The sequence below is a fragment of the Tripterygium wilfordii genome, chromosome 3 (genome assembly GCF_013401445.1).
Source record: "Tripterygium wilfordii isolate XIE 37 chromosome 3, ASM1340144v1, whole genome shotgun sequence".
NCBI lineage: Eukaryota > Viridiplantae > Streptophyta > Magnoliopsida > Celastrales > Celastraceae > Tripterygium > Tripterygium wilfordii.
The window spans coordinates 9,206,889-9,225,645 of NC_052234.1; the positions used below are offsets into that span (position 1 = coordinate 9,206,889).

Here is an 18,757-nt window from a genome sequence, read left to right on the forward strand (position 1 = left end):
GTGCTGCTGAGTTATTGTTATTGTGCCAGTTTTCTTTGTCAATGCTCATGAATTTGATATTGCAAGTGTTATTACATCTATTTCACCTCAACATGATGAACGTTTTAAAGTTTTATGTTACCTCTGTTCCAGTGCATGCCTAATCAGATTTTCTACTTGTAATTTTGATGGATTTACTTTCTAAACTATCAATGTAGTTTAGTGTGATGAAAATATTTATGTGCAAGTTTGTATCTGTTATCCATGGCATGCCTGACATAAAAAAATTTTTATGGTTGGTGAATTGGAAAAGGTTTCCTCTAGGAATATGGTTTGAAATATTATCTTGCCAGAGTGATAGCATTGAGTCTCCAGAATCTTTTAGCTTTGATGAAATCAGTTCACCTTTAGATGTTTCACAGAAAAATGAGCGAACAAGAAGAAATAGATCTAATTTTTTGGTTTCAATTCTCCACAGCAACTTCTTGAGCATGAGTAAGGCGCCGAGCTATTTTTCTCTAAGAAAGTTCAATACATATACTTCAGGCTTTTCTTGAAAACAGATTGTATAAATAACATTCCTTGCCATCAGTTGTTGGTTGTACTGTTAGAAGTTAAAACCATTTTTGAAAACTGTATATATCATACACATTCAGACCTAGTTATGATCTCTCTGACTATTTGTGTCATTGATTTTATGCTGTGCCTTGACATCAACTTCTATGAATTGTATTACAGGTCAACTACTAGTGCCTCACTACCAGAAGGTTGTTTCTTCGGCTTCTGCCTCATTTGTACCTGTTTTAACTTACGGAGTTCTGACTGGAAAGAGGTAAGTTACTTCATATGGATCAATATCTGTCTCACCTAGGGTTATCAATTTCTCTCTTTATCCCTTTTCATTTTGTCAATCCTTTTTGTATCTGTGCCAGAGCCATATATCTCTCTCAGCTTCTGCCATTGTTCTTCTGCTCAGGATCCCATCTTCTGTGGGCACCAGCCTCCCTACAACAATGCCATGGATGTTCATCTCATCTAAGGATTATTGGTGTCTCCGCTGCTATTCGATTCTTTCATGCCGGGCAGACCATATATTTTGTTGATCTAATAATATACCACTTAACCTACACGAACTCATTATTGTTGATTATTTATGAAATTTGGAATATTGTTTCTAACGTGTTTTGTTTCAATTTTTGAGAGTTCACTCTGGACATGAGAATTTGGATGTTGGTTCTGTAACTGGGCTTATTAATCATATATCCTATATATTTTTTTCTCGTGGTGGAATGGCAGTATAATTCTTTATGACTTTTTCATTCAATGTCAAAATTTTGCTTATAAAGTTGCACTGTACTATTGTAGATGGTATATCTAAAAACAGATTGTGGCTTTTTGTATTTTGATGTGTAATCATGTTGAGTAGAACTACAACCAGACCATTCTTGGGATAAGCCAAACGGATGATTTAGCAATAGCAAGACTAAAATGTAAGTGGTGCTACAACTTTGTTGAGCTCCTACACTTCCTACTTATGAATTGTTTGTTGTTACTATTCATTGTTATAATTGTTGATTCCTCTGCCTTCCCGAAACATTTCTTCAGTTGTGTAGAGTTTAGGTCCGTCAAAGAGAGCCCGCCACAGAGAAGATGATAAGTACAGGCATGATGATGGGGAGCTAACATAACTGACTGAATACCTAACCTTGATGGTCCAGAGGGGCGGTTGGCAGCAGCATCTCCTTTGTCTCTTGCGCATGCAGACAGACACAACGTATTTCCAAGGTCACAAAAGGAAATAGAAACAAACAAATTTGATCACGGGGAAGATTGGACTTTGAGAAGTACTTGTAAGGTTTTCTGCTCTTCAACTCCTATCTCTGTATATGTTGTTGTTTATTTGTGAATTTGAGGGGTCCACATGCGAAAAATCTTTAGAACACATGTGAGTGCACATGTGAAGGGAGCTCCTGTCATTTTCAGGTTAGCTATTTCACATGGGTAGGAATCACAAGATGATTTCATGAATGAACTGCAGCCCCTTGATTTCATCATAAGATTATGAGTGAATGTGAAGTCATTAACAGATGAAAAGATTATTGTCCATTGCCAAAGTGTGATTGCTGACTTTTTTCATGCATTTGGAGATATATTCCAAAATTCATTTTCAATAATCCTTTGATTGCCTATAAATATGACTCTCTACTGCTTCTACTACCACTCGAGTCACAACATTCCTCTCTCTCTCTCTCTCTCTCTCTCTCTCTCTATTAGGCATTTTGCTAAAACTTTTCTCTCATCAAAACTTTGAAATGGCAAGAAAGCAAAGCATTTTGATGTTGTCTATTGTTTTCTTGCTTCTTTTGTTGGTAGATAATCATGTAAGCTTTTCTCACCTTCTATGATTAGCTCCCTCACCCTCATTTATATTCTGGTTCTCCTCCTTTGATGCTTAAAATAGTGGGACGATGGTCTTAGAAATCAATCATAAGTTTTCTTTGCGCGGATAATTGCAACCACTGTTCCAAAAACAAAATGTGGTAACATTGTGAATTTTATATACCATGTATGTAACACATGATAAATTCACAGATGTTACAACTTACAGTGTGATTCCTCTTACATGTTGCCTTATAATTCTGTTCGGACAACACAATTATGTTTCAAATTGTATATAATGACTTTATAGTAAGGTGTCTAATCCAATTACGAAGTCAACATGGATCATGACTAATCTCTTTGCCTCACAATGCTTACAGGCTGCCATGAGTGAGGCTCCAACCCCACAGCCTCAACCAAACAGCAGTAATCTTCCCCAGGTGATGAGGACTTATATTTGTACTGGTGGTTGGTTTTCATTGTAATTATTAATCTCTTGAATTCCTGCATTAAGTACTAACCATGATCTTATCTGGGATTTTCAGCATGGCACCACTCAAGGAAGCCTCAATCCACAAGGTAAATTAAGAATGCATGGCCTCATTAACCAAATACCAATTTCATGGGAATTCAACAAAAATGTGAACTGAACTAAGGATCATTAATATGTAAACTCGCAGAATGTTCTCCGCGATGCAGCACGAGATGCTCGAACACAGCATACAAGAAGCCATGCCTATTCTTCTGCCAAAAATGCTGTGCAAAGTGCTTGTGCGTGCCTGCAGGAACTTATGGAAACAAGCAGTCCTGCCCTTGTTACAACAATTGGAAGACCAAGAGAGGAGGACCCAAATGCCCTTGAATTTTGAAAATGGCTGTCCTACGACTTTACAGTTTTGGGTATTAAGTCATTCTATACAGGTGAAAGATTGCTTAATGGACTTCCTTGTGTTGTATTTGCATAGTACTATGAATGCAATTGGACTTTAAAGTAACAAGTTTAGATCTACTTGACTAATTACTGTACTTGTGCTTATGTTTGTTGAACTAACTGTTCAAACATCAGTGAGATATGCTTAATTGTATGGGCAAAAAACCGTCCATGCAAGGATTCACGCTCACATGAGGGCCGACAGACCAAGGCCCAATGTCCAATTGACGGTGGATTCACGATGGTCCAATTCAAACCCAATCTACAAAGAGGCCCATAGAAGCCGCCCACTCCAATTGGGCTACAGAGGCCCACATACATATCTCAAAGGCTCCAAACCAACATTGTCAGGAAGTTCTTATCAAGCCTTTGGCCCAATCTAAGCCTAAGGTCCATCCGTACTATCGTCACATGATATTATTGAGCATTATAAATAGAGAAGGGCCCATTGATGCATCTGTAAAAGCTTTTCACTTCTCTCACTAAATATTTTCTTTACCGTTGATTGACTTGATCGTCCGAGCTTCCCCAACTGACACCACACCAGTGCTCAAGCTTCACAATCGACCTCTCACATGATCTTGCAGGGTTGTCGAAGGTCTCGATCTACATTACAAGTCGATTGTAGATTTTCGGATCAACAATCATCATATGTTATGTTGTTCTTCAAGGTCTGCCATGGGATAGAATCTATAGATTAAGCAAATCTTTTGGAGAGTAGCTCTCACAGAGATTCCCATAAATCCATGATGCTAATACCCATGCGCGTTGAAAGTATGACTGGTCAATAGATTAAGCAAATCTTTTAAAGCTTTATGCTATGCATGAGATGGAATCTGTATTATAAAAACCAACCCTGTAATACCCACTTGAAAGTCGAAACATGCAATTGTTGACATCTTTGTAAATTAGGTGACATGGATGAATGGATCCCCAAACAGTCCCTATTATAAAACAACTTCCTTGTGTTAGAAATGTTACATTTCCCCTCCTACCTCCTCAAGCACGTGAAAATCTAACAAAATGTGCGGCAGAGAATGAAAAGAAACAGAGTCTTCATCAAAGTTTAATAATTAACTTCAGCCAAAGCTACATTAATTGATTTTTTAGAACAAGAGTATGGTCAATGCACGCCTTCTCTGTTGCATATTCCAGAATATTCGGTTTCATAAAACTTTCCTTTTTTTTTCTTTTCATTAGAACATAATCTCAATTATTTTTTGATTGTTGAATTCATACATATAATCAGAACTTCACACAAAAGTTGTCCACAAAGAAGATGAATTTAATGGCAAGTTAGATAGTGAGAAACAAAAATTACCCATCTCAAAATAACTTGATTTGATAATCAATTTCAATCAAATACACAATTATCATAAGAATCTCTGTCTTTCAATGCTAGAAAAGCTCAATTATTCTTTCACACAACTTCAATTTCTCCAACAATCCCCGGTTTATTGCTCATCCCCTGCTTTCTGGAACCACTAATTAAGAAGACTTGATGTTTGGTCGTTGAAGAGGATCACGATCAGCGAAATCTCCAAGAGCTTTCATCGGAAGAGCCGGGGCAGCTTGTGGTGGTTTAGGATAGAAGAAATCAGTAGGGAAGAAATTGTACTGAAGAAGACCATTGCGATTGCTACCCTCATCATGATCTCTCTTTTGAGTTTGCAGAGGAACAGCTACTTTGAGAGTTGTGGTCTCGGTTCCTGAGGTTTGTGTTTTAGGGTACAAGATATCGGTAGGGAAGAAGTTCCATTGAAGGCCTGCCATGGGAATCTCTGTCTCAAGATCTTCAAAGCAAAAGACAAAGAAGCTATCTTTAGAGGTTTTGTTTTATGTTTTGGTTTGGAAAGGCAGGGCAATAGGACTTATATAGAGGGATGAGTGAAGGGCAAAATAGGGAAAGTCAATTTATATGAGTTTCTAACCTTTTTTGTTTTGGCATGTGATTTTGGTGGTCAAATGGGTTCACAAGCATATTCTCTCCTCTTTTGTTCATTTTTTTTTTCTATTTAATTTCTTTATTTATTTTGACATTAGAAATGAGGTGCTTGTCCTCCACGCAAAGAACATAAAGAATAGGGATCGTAGTAAAAAACATCTCAATCATCTTAATAATGGATATGTCGCTCTTTGATTCAATCACTGGGTTTTGTGAGCCCTTACACTTACATCAAACAAGGGACAAGATTCGCTACTGAGATGACTGAAATGCTTTCTATTGGGATCTCTAACATTTTTGCACAAAGAAACATAGAGGAAAAAGAACAATCCGAGAAAGGGAATTTTTTTGGTCATAATTGGTAATTAGTCTATAATATACTTTGTGGGTTTAGATTTTATTTTTTTGAAAATGGTATAATCCCCAACAATTCATTCCATAATAACAAAATTACACTTAACGTTGTGAAAACAATTCAAAAAATTACAAACCGAAGTCAAAGAAAGTAAGCTCCAAAACTCAAGATCAACAAAAAAAAACACAAATACTGAACAACACCGTGTTGACAACACTGTCACGAGATAAAATTGGACAGACTAAAACAACACTGTCATGTGATAAACTTGGACAAACTAAACAAAAAATTTGTGGGTTTAGATTGAAATATTCAAACATTTTTTGTCGATAAATTTTTTCATTTTTAGAAAAAAAATATTGTCTTTAGATGCATACAGGATTTCACTGTCCTGTTTTGACCTTTCCAAAAACTTATTAATTACTAGAAACAGAAAGTTTCTTTCTTGGACATCAGGTAATAGATATTTAGTCCAATTGAACAATTCAATAATCAAATAATTATTTTGTGAATTTTTTTTTTATAATTTGAACATTTTGGATCCATATTTTTATAAATTATACTATTATAGCACGTCTCCCAATAAAATTTGTTGGTTGGTACATACCCACGGGCGAAACCATTTGAACCTAAAAAAATTAATAGTACAGATTAAAAAAAATTAAAATTTTTATTTACAAGACTCTGCCCCACCTTAAGTAAAATAATTGAAGTTTATACATATATGATATTTATTGGATCGAAATACTCAAACACAAGCCCATGAACTAACTAATAACAAACTCGATAGACATGACACATGAATCAAGCTTTAATAACCATGATATGAAAGTTCACAACTATAGCAAGTAGTACCTCTAGATCAATAAACTAGTCTTCAAGGGGAGAAGATACGAAAGACTTAGGGCACTATTGCACCGACTTATATCGGGGGTTACGTTTACAAGTGATATATATAGAACTAAAAAAAAATAAAATCCGGGGGCGTTGCCCCAGATCCTGCACTAAGTTCTACCCCTGTACATACCTCTTATGTTTGTAGATCTTTTTATGAGAAACAATTTCATCCCCTATTAACAACTTTGAAAACCAATTTTTATCTCCAACTTTGTTTTTCTTTTAACTATACAACAAGCCAAAATTTTGATATTTTAATTTTTGACTATGATGATAAAACTTAGAAGTAATATTTGATATTGAATATGTACGGATGATAAAAAAATAGATATACATACAAAGTGTAACGGATTCATGAGTAACTCAAATAATACTCATGTAAATGATATCTCATAAAGGTCGAGTTCAAGTATCTCAATTCCCTTCCTGTGTTCAAAAAAATAATGTACCGGGCTCATGGCCCAGATCCCAAGAATCACGGACCATTCTAGGCCGGGCCCACTTAATGTAAGCAGGCTGGGTCCGAGATCCTGACAGATGATCCGGCTCTATGCAACGCTGTGTTGCCATCGTTCTGGGCTAAGCGCGGAACTTTAAAAGCCCAATAGTAATATTGGCCCATTTTTAAGCCCACAACATCCCCTGCCAGTACCACGCACCGCTTCTTCTCCACAATCCACCAAAGACTAAACCCCCAAAACCCTAAACTGAAATACATCCGATTTCAGACAAGGTCTTTTTCTCTGAAAATTCTCGAAATAACCCTAGAAGTTCGTATCGTTGCATCAGAAAGCCATGGCTGAAGTGGAAGTCCGCCATTCAGCGAAGAAAATACACAAGAAGAAAACTGCGGCGGTGTCTGACTACGAACATCCGGCGCCGGTTATGGACACGATGGCCTCCGCTGATTTCATGACCAAGCCTCAGATCGACACTACGTCTATTGTAAAGTCTCTGCACGGAAATATTCCTCGAGAGTGGATGAGGAATTTGGTTTTGCCGAGTGATGGGGATTCTGCGGCTGCAACCCTTGCTGCTGCGGCACGGGAAAAGAAGAAGAAAATTGAGGAAGGAGAGGAAGATCGCAAGCGCAAATTGACTGAGAGAGATGATATCCCTTCTCAGGGTCCTGATGAGAAGGCTAAAAATGAGTTTAAAGAAGTGGGAAAAGAAGAAAAGATGAAGGTCAAGCAGTTGGAGGAAGATGTAGCGGAAGGGATTGAAGTTGAGAAGAAAAAGAAGAATAGAGGGGATGCTAATGAGGGAAGGTTAGAGGTGGGGGAAACGGAGAAAGTAAAGATATGGGAGCGGAAAGATGAGGACAGGACTGATTCTCATGAGATTGGGAAGTCAGAGAAGAAGAAGAAGAAGAAAATGAAGAAGGGAGGGGATGCAGATGAGGGAATATTAGAGGTAGAGGGAACTGAGAAGGGAAAGAAAACAGAGCAGAAAGATGAGGAAAGTGATGATTCTCCTGATATTGGGAAGTCAGAGAAGAAGAAGAAGAAACTGGAAAATGAAGGGAATGCTGACGAAGGAATATTAGAAGTGGAGGAAACTGGGAAGGAAAAGAAAACAAAGCAGAAAGATGGGGAAAGTGATGATTCTCCTGATATTGGAAAGTCAGAGAAGAAGAAAAAGAAGAAGAAGAAGAAGGAATTGGAAAATGAAGGGAATGCTGATAAGGGAATATTAGAGGTGGAGGAAACCGAGAAGGGAAAGGAAACAGAGTTGAGATATAATCCTGGTATTGGGAAGTCAGAGACGAATAAGAAGAAGAAGAAGAAGAAGAAAACGAAGAATGAAGCGGATACTGATGAGGGAATATTAGAGGCTGAGGCAACTGATATGAGAAAGGAAACAGAGCTGAAAGATAAGAACAGAGATGAATCTTCTGATATTGGGAAGTCAGAGAAGAAGAAAAAGAAGAGGAAGCACAAAGAAGTAGAGGAAATTTATGATGTAGGTGAAGCTGATAAAATTGTGAAGAAAGAGAATGTGAATGAGGTGCTTACAGTTGTTGAGAATGGTAATAATGGGGAGGAGGATCGAAGCGAGAAGAAGAAGAAAAGAAAGAAGGAGGAGGAGGAAACTGAAAAGGTAAGGGAAACGGAGCATAAAGATAAGGACGGCAATGATTCTCCGGATATTGGGAAGTTGGAGAAGAAGAGGAAGAGGAAGAAGTACAAAGAAATTGAGGAAATTGATAATGGAGGTGAGGCTGATAAAATTGAGAAGAAAGAGGAAGTGCATGAGGAGCATATAACTGTTGAGCATGGTAATGATGATAGAAGCGAGAAGAAGAAGGATAAGAAGAAGAAGAAAAACAAGGACAAGGATGCATAGGATTAGTATATGAAATGGTTCGGAAAATTTGAAAGCTTCAATTTTTGTGTGCTTGAGTGTTACAGCATTCAAGTGGCTGTAGCAAGTCCTCTGTATGTGGAATGTTTTCTTGAATCAACTGTTTTTTCAAACATTATTGTCTGTTTAACTTGCATTGATTCTTTTGAATTTTTGACAAAAAAAATCTTGTGAATAGAGCTCCAGATAGCTTGATTCTTTACTTTTCTTACATGTGCAGATCGTAATCATTGTTTGGATGATTTGGTTCCGTATGAACATTTAATTGTCTTTGGTTGAGTCATTTTGGCTCCTGTGATTGAGAAAACTCAAAGTAGCTCTTGGCATGTAGGCCTGGAACCTTGTGATTCATTTTTGGTTGGATTTGGATGCATCTTGTTGCGAAGGCAATGGCCAATCTTTGAAAACTGCTCTCCACCATGAAATTAGCAAGACCACAAACTTTGAACATAGATGATCATTTCTCCGTTTAGCAAGCTTATCATAGTTCTCTTCCTGTTTGCCTTCTCATTTTCATTTCCCCATTCTTCTCTTTCATTACCTTTAAAGTGTGAGCGTTTCTTGAAGTCTTCCTACAGTTCTTTTCCGGATAGAGCACGATTGCTTATGGTATGCAACCTCTTAACCAAAACTCAGTGGATTTAAGGTATCTGAATAGTTTCTGTTACCAAATGCATCTGCTTTTTTTTGCAGCCAAATGATGGAAACATCATTTGATTAGATTACATTACACTCAAAGCGCCCATTTTAAGCTATATGGCTAACAATGATTTGATTAGATTACACTCAAAGCGCCCATTTTGCACCCAGGTTGTGAAAAACAGAGAGAAATCCAGGTTGGGTAGAACTGCCATTGCCAACTCAATACATAATTTTTTTCTTCAGCAGATTGCAGAATGCAAGTATGCAACCTCTTTAACCAATCGTAACCGGCATGCTTTAGAACAACTCTGCAGGGCATCACCAATTACAAACAGTCACTTTGGAAAGGAGAAGGGTTGCAATAAAATTCCAAGGCAGACAATTTGAGGAACATGGTTGTAGAAATTGATCCAAAATTGTTTAACAAAGAAAGCAACCTATGATACAGACCTAAGTTGTGAAGATATGGTCTCCGTGAAACGGCATCAAAATATTACAATAACAATTAAGTACTAACATCAAATGCCATAAAAATTCAGGAAAGCATGGTGAGCTGAAAACCAACACCTTTAAACTTATTCATCTGCATCCTTGTCCTTCTTCTTCTTCTTTTTCTTTTTCTCACTTTTATCAGCCTCAACTTCATTACCATTAACCACAGCTGTGAGCTCCTCATTTTTTTTGTCTTTCTTCTTCTTTTTCTTCTTCTCAGACTTCTCAGGAGAACCATCTTCGTCCTTATCTTTGAGCTCCTTCTTCACCTCAGTTTCCTGCACCTTCAATATTTCCTCGTTATCACCTTCTTTATTCTTCTTTTTCTTCTTCTTCTTCTCTGATTTTTCAACTTCAACTTCCACCACAACATTCCCCACCTCCTTCTTCACCTCCAGTTTCTCTTCCTTCTCAAATTCTTCAGTGTTTTTTTTAGCCTTCTTAGCTGGAACTTTAGCAGGGCTATCATTACTGTCATCCAACTTGCGCTTGCGGCCCTCCCCTTCATCCTCCTTCGTAGCAGCAGCTGCAAGGCTTGCAACCAATGAATCCCCACCAGTGGGCAAAACCACACTCCTCAACCACTCTTGTGGGGTACTCTCATTAGGTTTACCATGCTTATCTAATTTACCTTCTGTGATCAACTTTTTTTTCATGGATGCCCTTGGTCCCAATCCCCACTTCCTGGGATAAGTATCCCTATCCATAACAACTCTCTTGATCTTAGAGACAACACCATGATCACAAGTGGCCATCACGGCAGTAGTCATCTCAGCAATCCCCAAAGCAATAGCCTCCCCCTTAGTAGTCATCAGCACAATCTCTTCTCCAACCTCAATATCATTCTCAAACCTCAACAAACCTGGGATCATCAGCTTAGCACCATAGCAAATGGCATTCACAGCAGAGTCCTTCACAACCAACCTCTTATAACTTGTCAACAAAACCTCCAAAGGCATAATCACCCTCCTCAGATAAGTCTCATCTCTGTAATTATCATACATCCATTGTGCATCCAACACATCATGCATAGTAACCATGTTATCCTTCTCCCCCGAAATTCCAGACCTTACTCTCCTCAACTCCTGCATATGCCCACCAACCCCAAGAATCAGACCCAAATGCACACACATGGTCCTCACATAAGTCCCTGCCTCACAAGAAATCCAAAAAATAACCAAATGCCTATCTGCGTCGTACTCAAGCAACTTACTTTCATAAATAGTCCTTATCCTAAGCTGCCTCTTCACAGCAGAAATGAGAGGCGGCCTCTGAAACACAGCACCAGTTAGGGTCTCAAGAGCTCTAGCTACTTTTGCCACATCGGGAACTTTGGAATGCAAGCGAGCAACACAAACATACTCTTTCCCCGCTCCCTGTTGGGATTTCACAAGACGGGTAGCTCTATCAATGCAAACAATCAAATTACCAGTTACCTTAGGATCAAGGGTGCCACTGTGACCGGTCTTCTCGACGCGGAGGATGCGCTTGATCCAGGCAACGACTTCATGCGAAGATGGGTTCGCTGGTTTGTCGAGGTTGAGGATTCCGTACTTGATGTACTCGGCGAGGGGACGCTTGAGAGGGGAGCAACCGGAGGGGAGAGGAGTGTAATGCCCTGTTCGAACATTAAGACGGTCGTAGTTCTTCAAGAGAATAGGCCACTGAGATGTGTCGAGGGAAGGAGTGTAGCTCTGGGGCTTGATCATGAAATCAGCGTTGGCAGTATCCGTACCAGAAGCCGTGTCCTTGTCGTCGGACTCCGGTACGCTTTTCTTCTTGTGCCTTTTCTTCTCGGAACGGGAGATTTCGACTTCGGCCATGGCTCTGTTGTTGTAATGATTTAGCGTTTTAGACTTTTAGTTGAGATAAGTAACGGAGGCGTACGAGAAAGGGTGGTTGTGGCGGAGAAATTGTGGATTTATACAGTTAGGGTTTTGAGGGTTTAGGGAAGAAGAAGCTAGGGAGAGGGAGAGTGAGGGATTAAGTGGGCTTCGATTATGGGCCGAACCGATGTTTGGGTTGCTTAAGTTTTAGCAGGCCTATGAAGAAAGAAGATCTTCGAGCGGCACTTGTGAATTCTGTCTGGGTTGGGTTTTAATTCAAAGCCCAAAGTCAGGCTAATCAATCATATTCATATAACAGACCCATTAAGAATGCTGAAGAGAGAAATTACAGAAAAGAAAAACATTGTTTAATGATCGTTTAATTTATTAAGTTTCTGTTTTAAGACATTAAGCCAGAGATTGGATTAATATTATAATTTATGTAATTTTATTAAGGCTTCGTTTGTATTAAAGCTAGATAAGCAAGAGGAGTTGAAAATACCTGTAATCTTTATCCGTTCACAAATCCCAATGTAGTTCCACATTGTCGGTAAAAGTAGTAATATTTAGTTCCATAATGAATCCATATTAGTACATTATTACCAATGAAACTTTCTATTTTCTTACTTACAGAAATGTCCTCTTTGGATCATGGTTTGACAAAAAAAAAAAAAACAACCCAAGTGGGGGTTGATTTATTTTTGTAGGTGTTTGGAGATTTGAGGTGCTGCTTTGAGTTTTCCTTTTGTGGGTTCTCCAGGAATTGTAAGACCCAATTTGGGATTTGAAAGACAGCGGGTTTTTTTTTTTTTTTCCTTTTTCCTTTCCTTGATTTGAGGAGGTTTTTTAGGGTTTTCAGGGAATTTGGGAGTCTGATTTGATGACTTTCTTGGCTGTGGTGGCTGGGAACTAGTGTATTTGAGATCTAGTTGTGTGATTTTGGGAGTTTTTTGGGCGAATTCAGAGCAAGAGTGAAGGATCAAGAGGTTGGAAATTGTTTCTTGTCTCCATATTTTTGTCATATAATTTCTGCAATTAAGTCTGCTATTGTTTCATCCATTGCAAAACCTAGCCATATTCCTTTCTATGGATTGCATCCAAAAGCTTTCATTTTTCTTCTTGGAGGAAGAATCAGATTGCTGAATTGTTGAACATAATTTGTTAAATCGTTGCTTGACTTGTTAGGTTCAATCTTCAACAAGCCATTTGTTTTTGGACTCACAAAGTACGTATATTCTTTGTATGCCATCTCTATTCCTCTTCCATCTTCACACAATTATGAAACTGGGTTCCCCTGCAATCAGCTAGCGTGTACTTTCATAACTAGTTCAATTGTTCCTTTGTCATTTTATTTTGTTCAAGATATGGATATAAGTAACGAGGCCAGTGTCGATCCATTTTCTATTGGGCCTTCAACGATTGTTGGTCGGACAATTGCTTTTAAAATTTTATTCTGCAAGTCAATGTCACATTTTGTGCATCAGATTTTTAAGGTGATGTTGAGGTATATATATAGAACTAGGGACCTTTTGGAACCAGTATTATCATGGCTGCATCCCAGGAAGCCACAAGGGATTTTGGCAATGGTGACAATGATTGCTTTTCTGTTGAAACGTTACACAAATGTGAAACAGAAGCAGAAATGGCTTATAAGAGAAAATTTTGGAGAAATATGATGAGGGGTGCATTGACCTATGAGGAATGGGCTCATGCTGCTAGGATGCTTGACAAGGAGACCACAAAGATGAATGAATCAGACTATTACGATGTAGAGCTTGTAAGAAATAAGCTGCAAGAACTCCATCACCGTCGCCAAGAGGGATCTCTCATAGATATAGTATTTTGCATGAGAGCTGATCTTGTAAGAAATCTTGGTAATATGTGCAACCCCGAGCTTCACAAGGGTAGGCTTCGTGTGCCCAGACTAATCAAAGAGTATATTGATGAAGCCTCTACTCAGCTGAGAATGGTGTGTGACTCAGATTCAGAGGAGCTTGCACTGGAAGAAAAGCTTTCTTTTATGCATGAAACAAGACATGCCTTTGGTAGGACAGCTTTGCTTTTGAGTGGTGGTGCTTCCCTCGGAGCTTTTCACATAGGTGTTGTCAAAACTTTGGTGGAACATAAATTGTTGCCTCGGATAATCGCCGGTTCAAGTGTCGGATCTATAATGTGTGCTGTCCTTGCCACTAGATCATGGCCTGAACTTCAAATTTTTTTTGAGGATTCTTGGCACTCATTGCAGTTTTTTGATCAGTTAGGTGGGATATTTGCGGTTGTGAAGAGGGTCATGACACAAGGGGCTGTTCATGAAATTCGGCAGTTACAGTGGATGTTAAGGCATCTCACTAGTAATCTTACATTTCAAGAAGCTTATGACATGACCGGTCGAATTCTTGCAATAACAGTTTGCTCTCAAGGGAGACATGAGCCGCCTAGATGCCTTAACTACCTTACTTCCCCTCATGTTGTTATATGGAGTGCAGTGACTGCTTCTTGTGCCTTTCCTGTTCTTTTTGAAGCCCAGGAATTGATGGCAAAGGATAGAAGCGGAGAGATTGTTCCATATCATCCACCGTTTACTTTGAATCCCGAGGAGGGGGCCTCAGCCACAGTTCGTCGTTGGAGGGATGGCAGCTTGGAGATTGATCTACCTATGATGCAAATAAAGGAACTTTTCAATGTTAATCATTTCATTGTGAGCCAGGCAAACCCTCATATCGCACCATTCCTGAGGCTGAAAGAGCTTGTGAGAGCTTATGGTGGTAATTTTGCTGCTAAGGTATGTATATACCGCTTCAAACCTACATTTTATTAATCTATGATAGTGTTCTCTTGCATCCAAGTTTTAGTTGAGGCTTTGTTTATTTATGTCATTTTTATCAACGTGGAAAGCTTATAGAAGATGTGTGTGCTTTCTGCTTGATGATTTTCTTTGACTACCCTCATTTTACCATAGTCTAATGTGGATAACTTTGGAGTATTTTTTGTTTCCTGCAATGTTCAGAGGCACTCTATTAACTTTTAGCCTGTAGCCATCTCTGACGAATTAGAGCTTAACAGGATTTTCAACACTAAATTTTTTGTGCCAGTATTTTATATCTTTTAACCTTTTACAATTCCTGAATGTTTGGTTCTTGTTGGCCTTAGGGACTTCATTTTTAGGTTTAAATACTTTTAGAAGTCTAGAAATAGTTGGGTTAGAGTGCTTGTTTATAAGTGTCTTTGCTTGCGGAGAGAATGGGTCTGTTTTATATCTTTATAGTCTTCTATATACTTTTCAGTTATCTGGCACTTTGGTAAAATGAAAGTAATCGATTTTGATGTTTTGACGTTGTAGTTTGCTCAGCTGGTCGAGATGGAGGTAAAACATAGATGCCATCAGATTCTGGAACTTGGTTTTCCATTAGGGGGACTTGCTAAGCTTTTTGCTCAAGATTGGGAGGGCGATGTTATCGTTGTTATGCCTGCCACGGTTGCTCAGGTATGTGTAAAATACCATTGGCATAAATTATTTTCTCTCTATTTAATCTATTCGATGTGATTTTCTAGTACTTATCCTTTTATTCAAGCACTTGAAGATAAATGTCAGAAACCTGAATGGTCAAAATAGTAAATTAAATATTGGGGATTTTCATTGGTATAAAGTTTTTCTTTGCAACGAACTTCCATAGTCAATCGTGTAGTTAACTTGGAGCATTTCTGTGGACATTTGAATTCTTATAATGTTATTTGTGAGGACTTACTGGCGTTTCTATTCTCCCTTCTCTATTTACTGTGGCAGTATTTGAAAGTTATCCAAAATCCATCTTATCTGGAACTTCAGAAGGCAGCCAACCAAGGTAGAAGGTGCTCATGGGAGAAACTTTCAGCAATAAAAGCCAACTGTGGCATTGAACTTGCTCTTGATGAGTGTGTTGCTATTCTCAACCACATGCGTAGACTCACAAGGAGTGCCAAGAGAGCTGCTGCAGCTTCCCATGGCCTAGCTAGTACAGTGAAATTCAGTGCTTCAAGACGAATTCCTTCTTGGAACTGCATTGCTCGGGAGAACTCAACTGGCTCCCTTGAAGAAGACCTCCATACAGATGTTGCTTCCTCACTACAACAAGGAGTTGCTAGTGCAGCCACAGGAGCACCTTCTAGTAGAAATCTTCAAGCACCGCGTAATGTCCATGATGGAAGCGACAGTGAATCTGAAAGTGTAGAAATAAATAAATGGACAAGATCAGGTGGACCCTTGATGAGGACTACTTCTGCAAATACATTTGTTGATTTTGTCCAAAATCTGGATATTAACCCTGAATTGGCCAAGACTTGGATGTCTCATCCCAACTCTCCTGGTAGTCAGATGGGTGGCAGGAAGTCATATAATCAGAGCCTGCGAATGACATCACCAGGTAAAATTTCAGAAAATATGTCTGAACTAAGAGATTTTAGCGGTAGAGGACCTGGAAATGGTTCTAGCATTTTGGTTACTGAAGGTGATCTTTTGCAGCCTGAAAGGATCAATAATGGATTTGTGTTTAATATTGTGAAGAAAGAGGACCTTGAAATGTCAATGAAGAGTGACGATATAGAAAGTTGCAGCAATGATGTTGCTGAATGTGTGCAGCTCGACTGTCCAGAAAAGGATATGGATGGTAGCTTCTCGTCTGAATTCGAGGATGATGATGTGACGTCAGTAAACTTCTTTCGTGGAGCCGCATCCAGTGTTAATTGTGTTGATCATTCCGGAGAAGATGATAGTAATGATCAAGTAGCGGTGGAGGATGGTCATGCTCGATAACCATTTGGCTTCAAGATGTGATTTATGGGATTTCATTAACAGATTTTTGTCAATATGAAGTCTCACATAGTCATAGACTACACCAAGTTGGCGGAGTTGAGATGTTGCCCTTTCCAGATCTGTGCTTCAACCGCAGCTTCTCTCTGAGGTGCCAGACACAAGTTGCTCACGCTGAGACGAAAGGAAGGTGCTCTGCCCTGCATAATCCTGATATTTAGTGAAGATACACCATCTCCTTTTGAATAAGCACTGTGAATTAATTTTGCCTGACCGGGCCAAGCTCTAGTTCTTATATTTTATTATGAGAAATTATTTCTCCCCCTTTCCCCTAGATGGTTGCGCATGTAAATAGATGTGATGTTCTAGTTGTTCAAAAAAGAACATACATGATGTACTAGCAAAGTTAATGCAGTCAAGAGTGGATTCAATGTCCGAGTATTTCTTTCTCGCAGAAATGGCGAGCCTGGTATGTTTGTTTATCCTGATCTTCTTGAGGTATTAAAACTATATGAATGTGGAGATCGATAGCTGATGAATTCAATAAGTTATTCTGATTACTTGTCTATACTGCATTTGTGCTACTGGTATATGCTGCATCGCAGGGAAGTTGTTTCTTTGATTAAACCATGAGTTCGCGGAATGGAATAGAATTTTTTTTCTTTGGTATATTGAAGCTTTGGACCCCAAAAAGCTTCCAACCTACGTACTTTACAACCTGTGAATTGCTGTTGCTGACTATTTGGTTTGATATTCATCATGACATAACTTTCTCTTGGCGATGATCAAGTTACTTTCCTCTTACACTTTAAGCACGCTTGCATGGTCTATATTATTACCAGTCCCAACTCTCATGTACTCTTGTTTATGCTCATGGTGTCCTGTTGATTCATGCTGAAGAATGATTAGCTTTGTGGGTCAATTTGCTTTGTGCAATTACGAGATTCAAACGCTGGAAAAGATCTATTGAAGAAGTTATTTTGTGGCAGAGCTTCCTTGGTGGACACAGCCAGTGCAACAATGCAGATATTAACCCAGTGATGGCCAACAAATAGTAGTGGGAGAAGAAATAAACATACCAAAAGGAGTGGCTACAAAGGAATAAGTGAGACATGACTCTCATTTTAAAGATAATAATATATGTACTCTATTCCTTACACCATCAAAATATGTTCGTACTATAATCATTGCCGATTGACGTTGGTCTTCCACCTGTGTTGAAGATGAAGATATGCACACCCATTACAATCTCTTCTTATGAATAAGAATCTTATCAACCGTTGAACTTGAAACTTGGATGGATGGTGATCCAATACCCCCCAATAATGCCCCCACAGAAATTGGAGGAGACGAATGTGAGGGAGGGATTCCAATTTTCAATCATTCAAGTGGGATATTTGTACATGACATGAGAACCTCCTCTCCTGTTGTGAGTTGTAGTGGACAAGTGAAGTGAATGTACAGTTGTTCTTTGTTAACGTTTCTGTGTGCTTTCCGTGTGCGGCGTGCCAGTTGCCACCACCACCACCACCTACTGTCGGCGCATAGAGTTAGAGCTTTGGTTGGCTTTCCATTTTGGCTAACCAACAGAACATTGGTCAAAACCCAACTTGCCCAATTTGTTGTACTACATATATTCGTAATTCACACACGCAATTCTGTGTGCATATATATATGTATATATATATTGAACACGACTTCTTTTTCTTATATGTTTTCATAAAATATTTACAAAATCCTTACGAGAATAATTAAAAATGTTGTCGAAGGTTAATCTGTTTGTGTGAAAATGTGACTTGTTAGTATGAACATTTGATAAGCTAACATATATACATATGTCGACCTTTAATTTGTAGCATAATTTGAGGCCATAAATTAGTGAATATAGACTTGAAAAAAATTAGTGGGGGAGGACTTTAATTTGTAGTTGGTCAATGGGTGGGGGGGCAAGTTTCATGGAAAATGATATACTTGCTTAAAACATTTAATCTTATGCAACAAAGTCAAAATAAAAAAGGATGAAAAGGATATCAAAATCATCTTAATCAGTTAATCTTATCTGAATAATGAAATTAAAATTATACAATTGAAATAAATCCAATGAAATTGAAGACTTTAACACGCTTTCTATCTTGTTAGGCGGCGAACAAAGATATCATGC

The 18,757-nt window shown here is 38.6% G+C and overlaps 6 protein-coding genes across 6 annotated transcripts; 4 read left to right on the forward strand and 2 right to left on the reverse strand.

Moving 5' to 3' along the window:
• Window positions 1–210: 210 nt before the first annotated feature.
• LOC119995478 lies at window positions 211–1,854 on the forward strand. Its single transcript, XM_038841991.1, has 3 exons — window positions 211–474; window positions 718–811; window positions 956–1,854. Exons 1-3 carry the CDS (start codon window positions 219–221, stop codon window positions 1,080–1,082), a joined length of 477 nt encoding a protein of 158 aa, XP_038697919.1. The 5' UTR covers window positions 211–218; the 3' UTR covers window positions 1,083–1,854.
• A 347-nt stretch (window positions 1,855–2,201) lies between these two features.
• LOC119995479 (protein GAST1) lies at window positions 2,202–3,356 on the forward strand. Its single transcript, XM_038841992.1, has 4 exons — window positions 2,202–2,360; window positions 2,739–2,798; window positions 2,904–2,937; window positions 3,039–3,356. The coding sequence occupies exons 1-4, from the start codon at window positions 2,292–2,294 to the stop codon at window positions 3,218–3,220; spliced, it is 345 nt and encodes a 114-aa protein (XP_038697920.1). The 5' UTR covers window positions 2,202–2,291; the 3' UTR covers window positions 3,221–3,356.
• Window positions 3,357–4,598: 1,242 nt separating this feature from the next.
• On the reverse strand, window positions 4,599–5,135 carry LOC119995480. The gene has a single exon (XM_038841993.1). The coding sequence runs from the start codon at window positions 5,060–5,062 to the stop codon at window positions 4,778–4,780; it is 285 nt and encodes a 94-aa protein (XP_038697921.1). The 5' UTR covers window positions 5,063–5,135; the 3' UTR covers window positions 4,599–4,777.
• Window positions 5,136–7,281: 2,146 nt separating this feature from the next.
• Window positions 7,282–8,832, forward strand: LOC119995612 (eukaryotic translation initiation factor 5B-like). Its single transcript, XM_038842123.1, has one exon. The coding sequence runs from the start codon at window positions 7,282–7,284 to the stop codon at window positions 8,830–8,832; it is 1,551 nt and encodes a 516-aa protein (XP_038698051.1).
• Window positions 8,833–9,874: 1,042 nt separating this feature from the next.
• Window positions 9,875–11,938, reverse strand: LOC119991378 (H/ACA ribonucleoprotein complex subunit 4-like). The gene has a single exon (XM_038837742.1). The coding sequence runs from the start codon at window positions 11,805–11,807 to the stop codon at window positions 10,068–10,070; it is 1,740 nt and encodes a 579-aa protein (XP_038693670.1). The 5' UTR covers window positions 11,808–11,938; the 3' UTR covers window positions 9,875–10,067.
• Window positions 11,939–12,399: 461 nt separating this feature from the next.
• On the forward strand, window positions 12,400–17,078 carry LOC119995164 (triacylglycerol lipase SDP1-like). Its single transcript, XM_038841572.1, is given in 5 exon segments — window positions 12,400–12,796; window positions 12,996–13,439; window positions 13,442–14,592; window positions 15,151–15,294; window positions 15,595–17,078. Coding segments are annotated over 4 exon segments (2,565 nt in total). The 5' UTR covers window positions 12,400–12,796; window positions 12,996–13,174; the 3' UTR covers window positions 16,600–17,078.
• The last annotated feature ends 1,679 nt before the right edge of the window (window positions 17,079–18,757 follow it).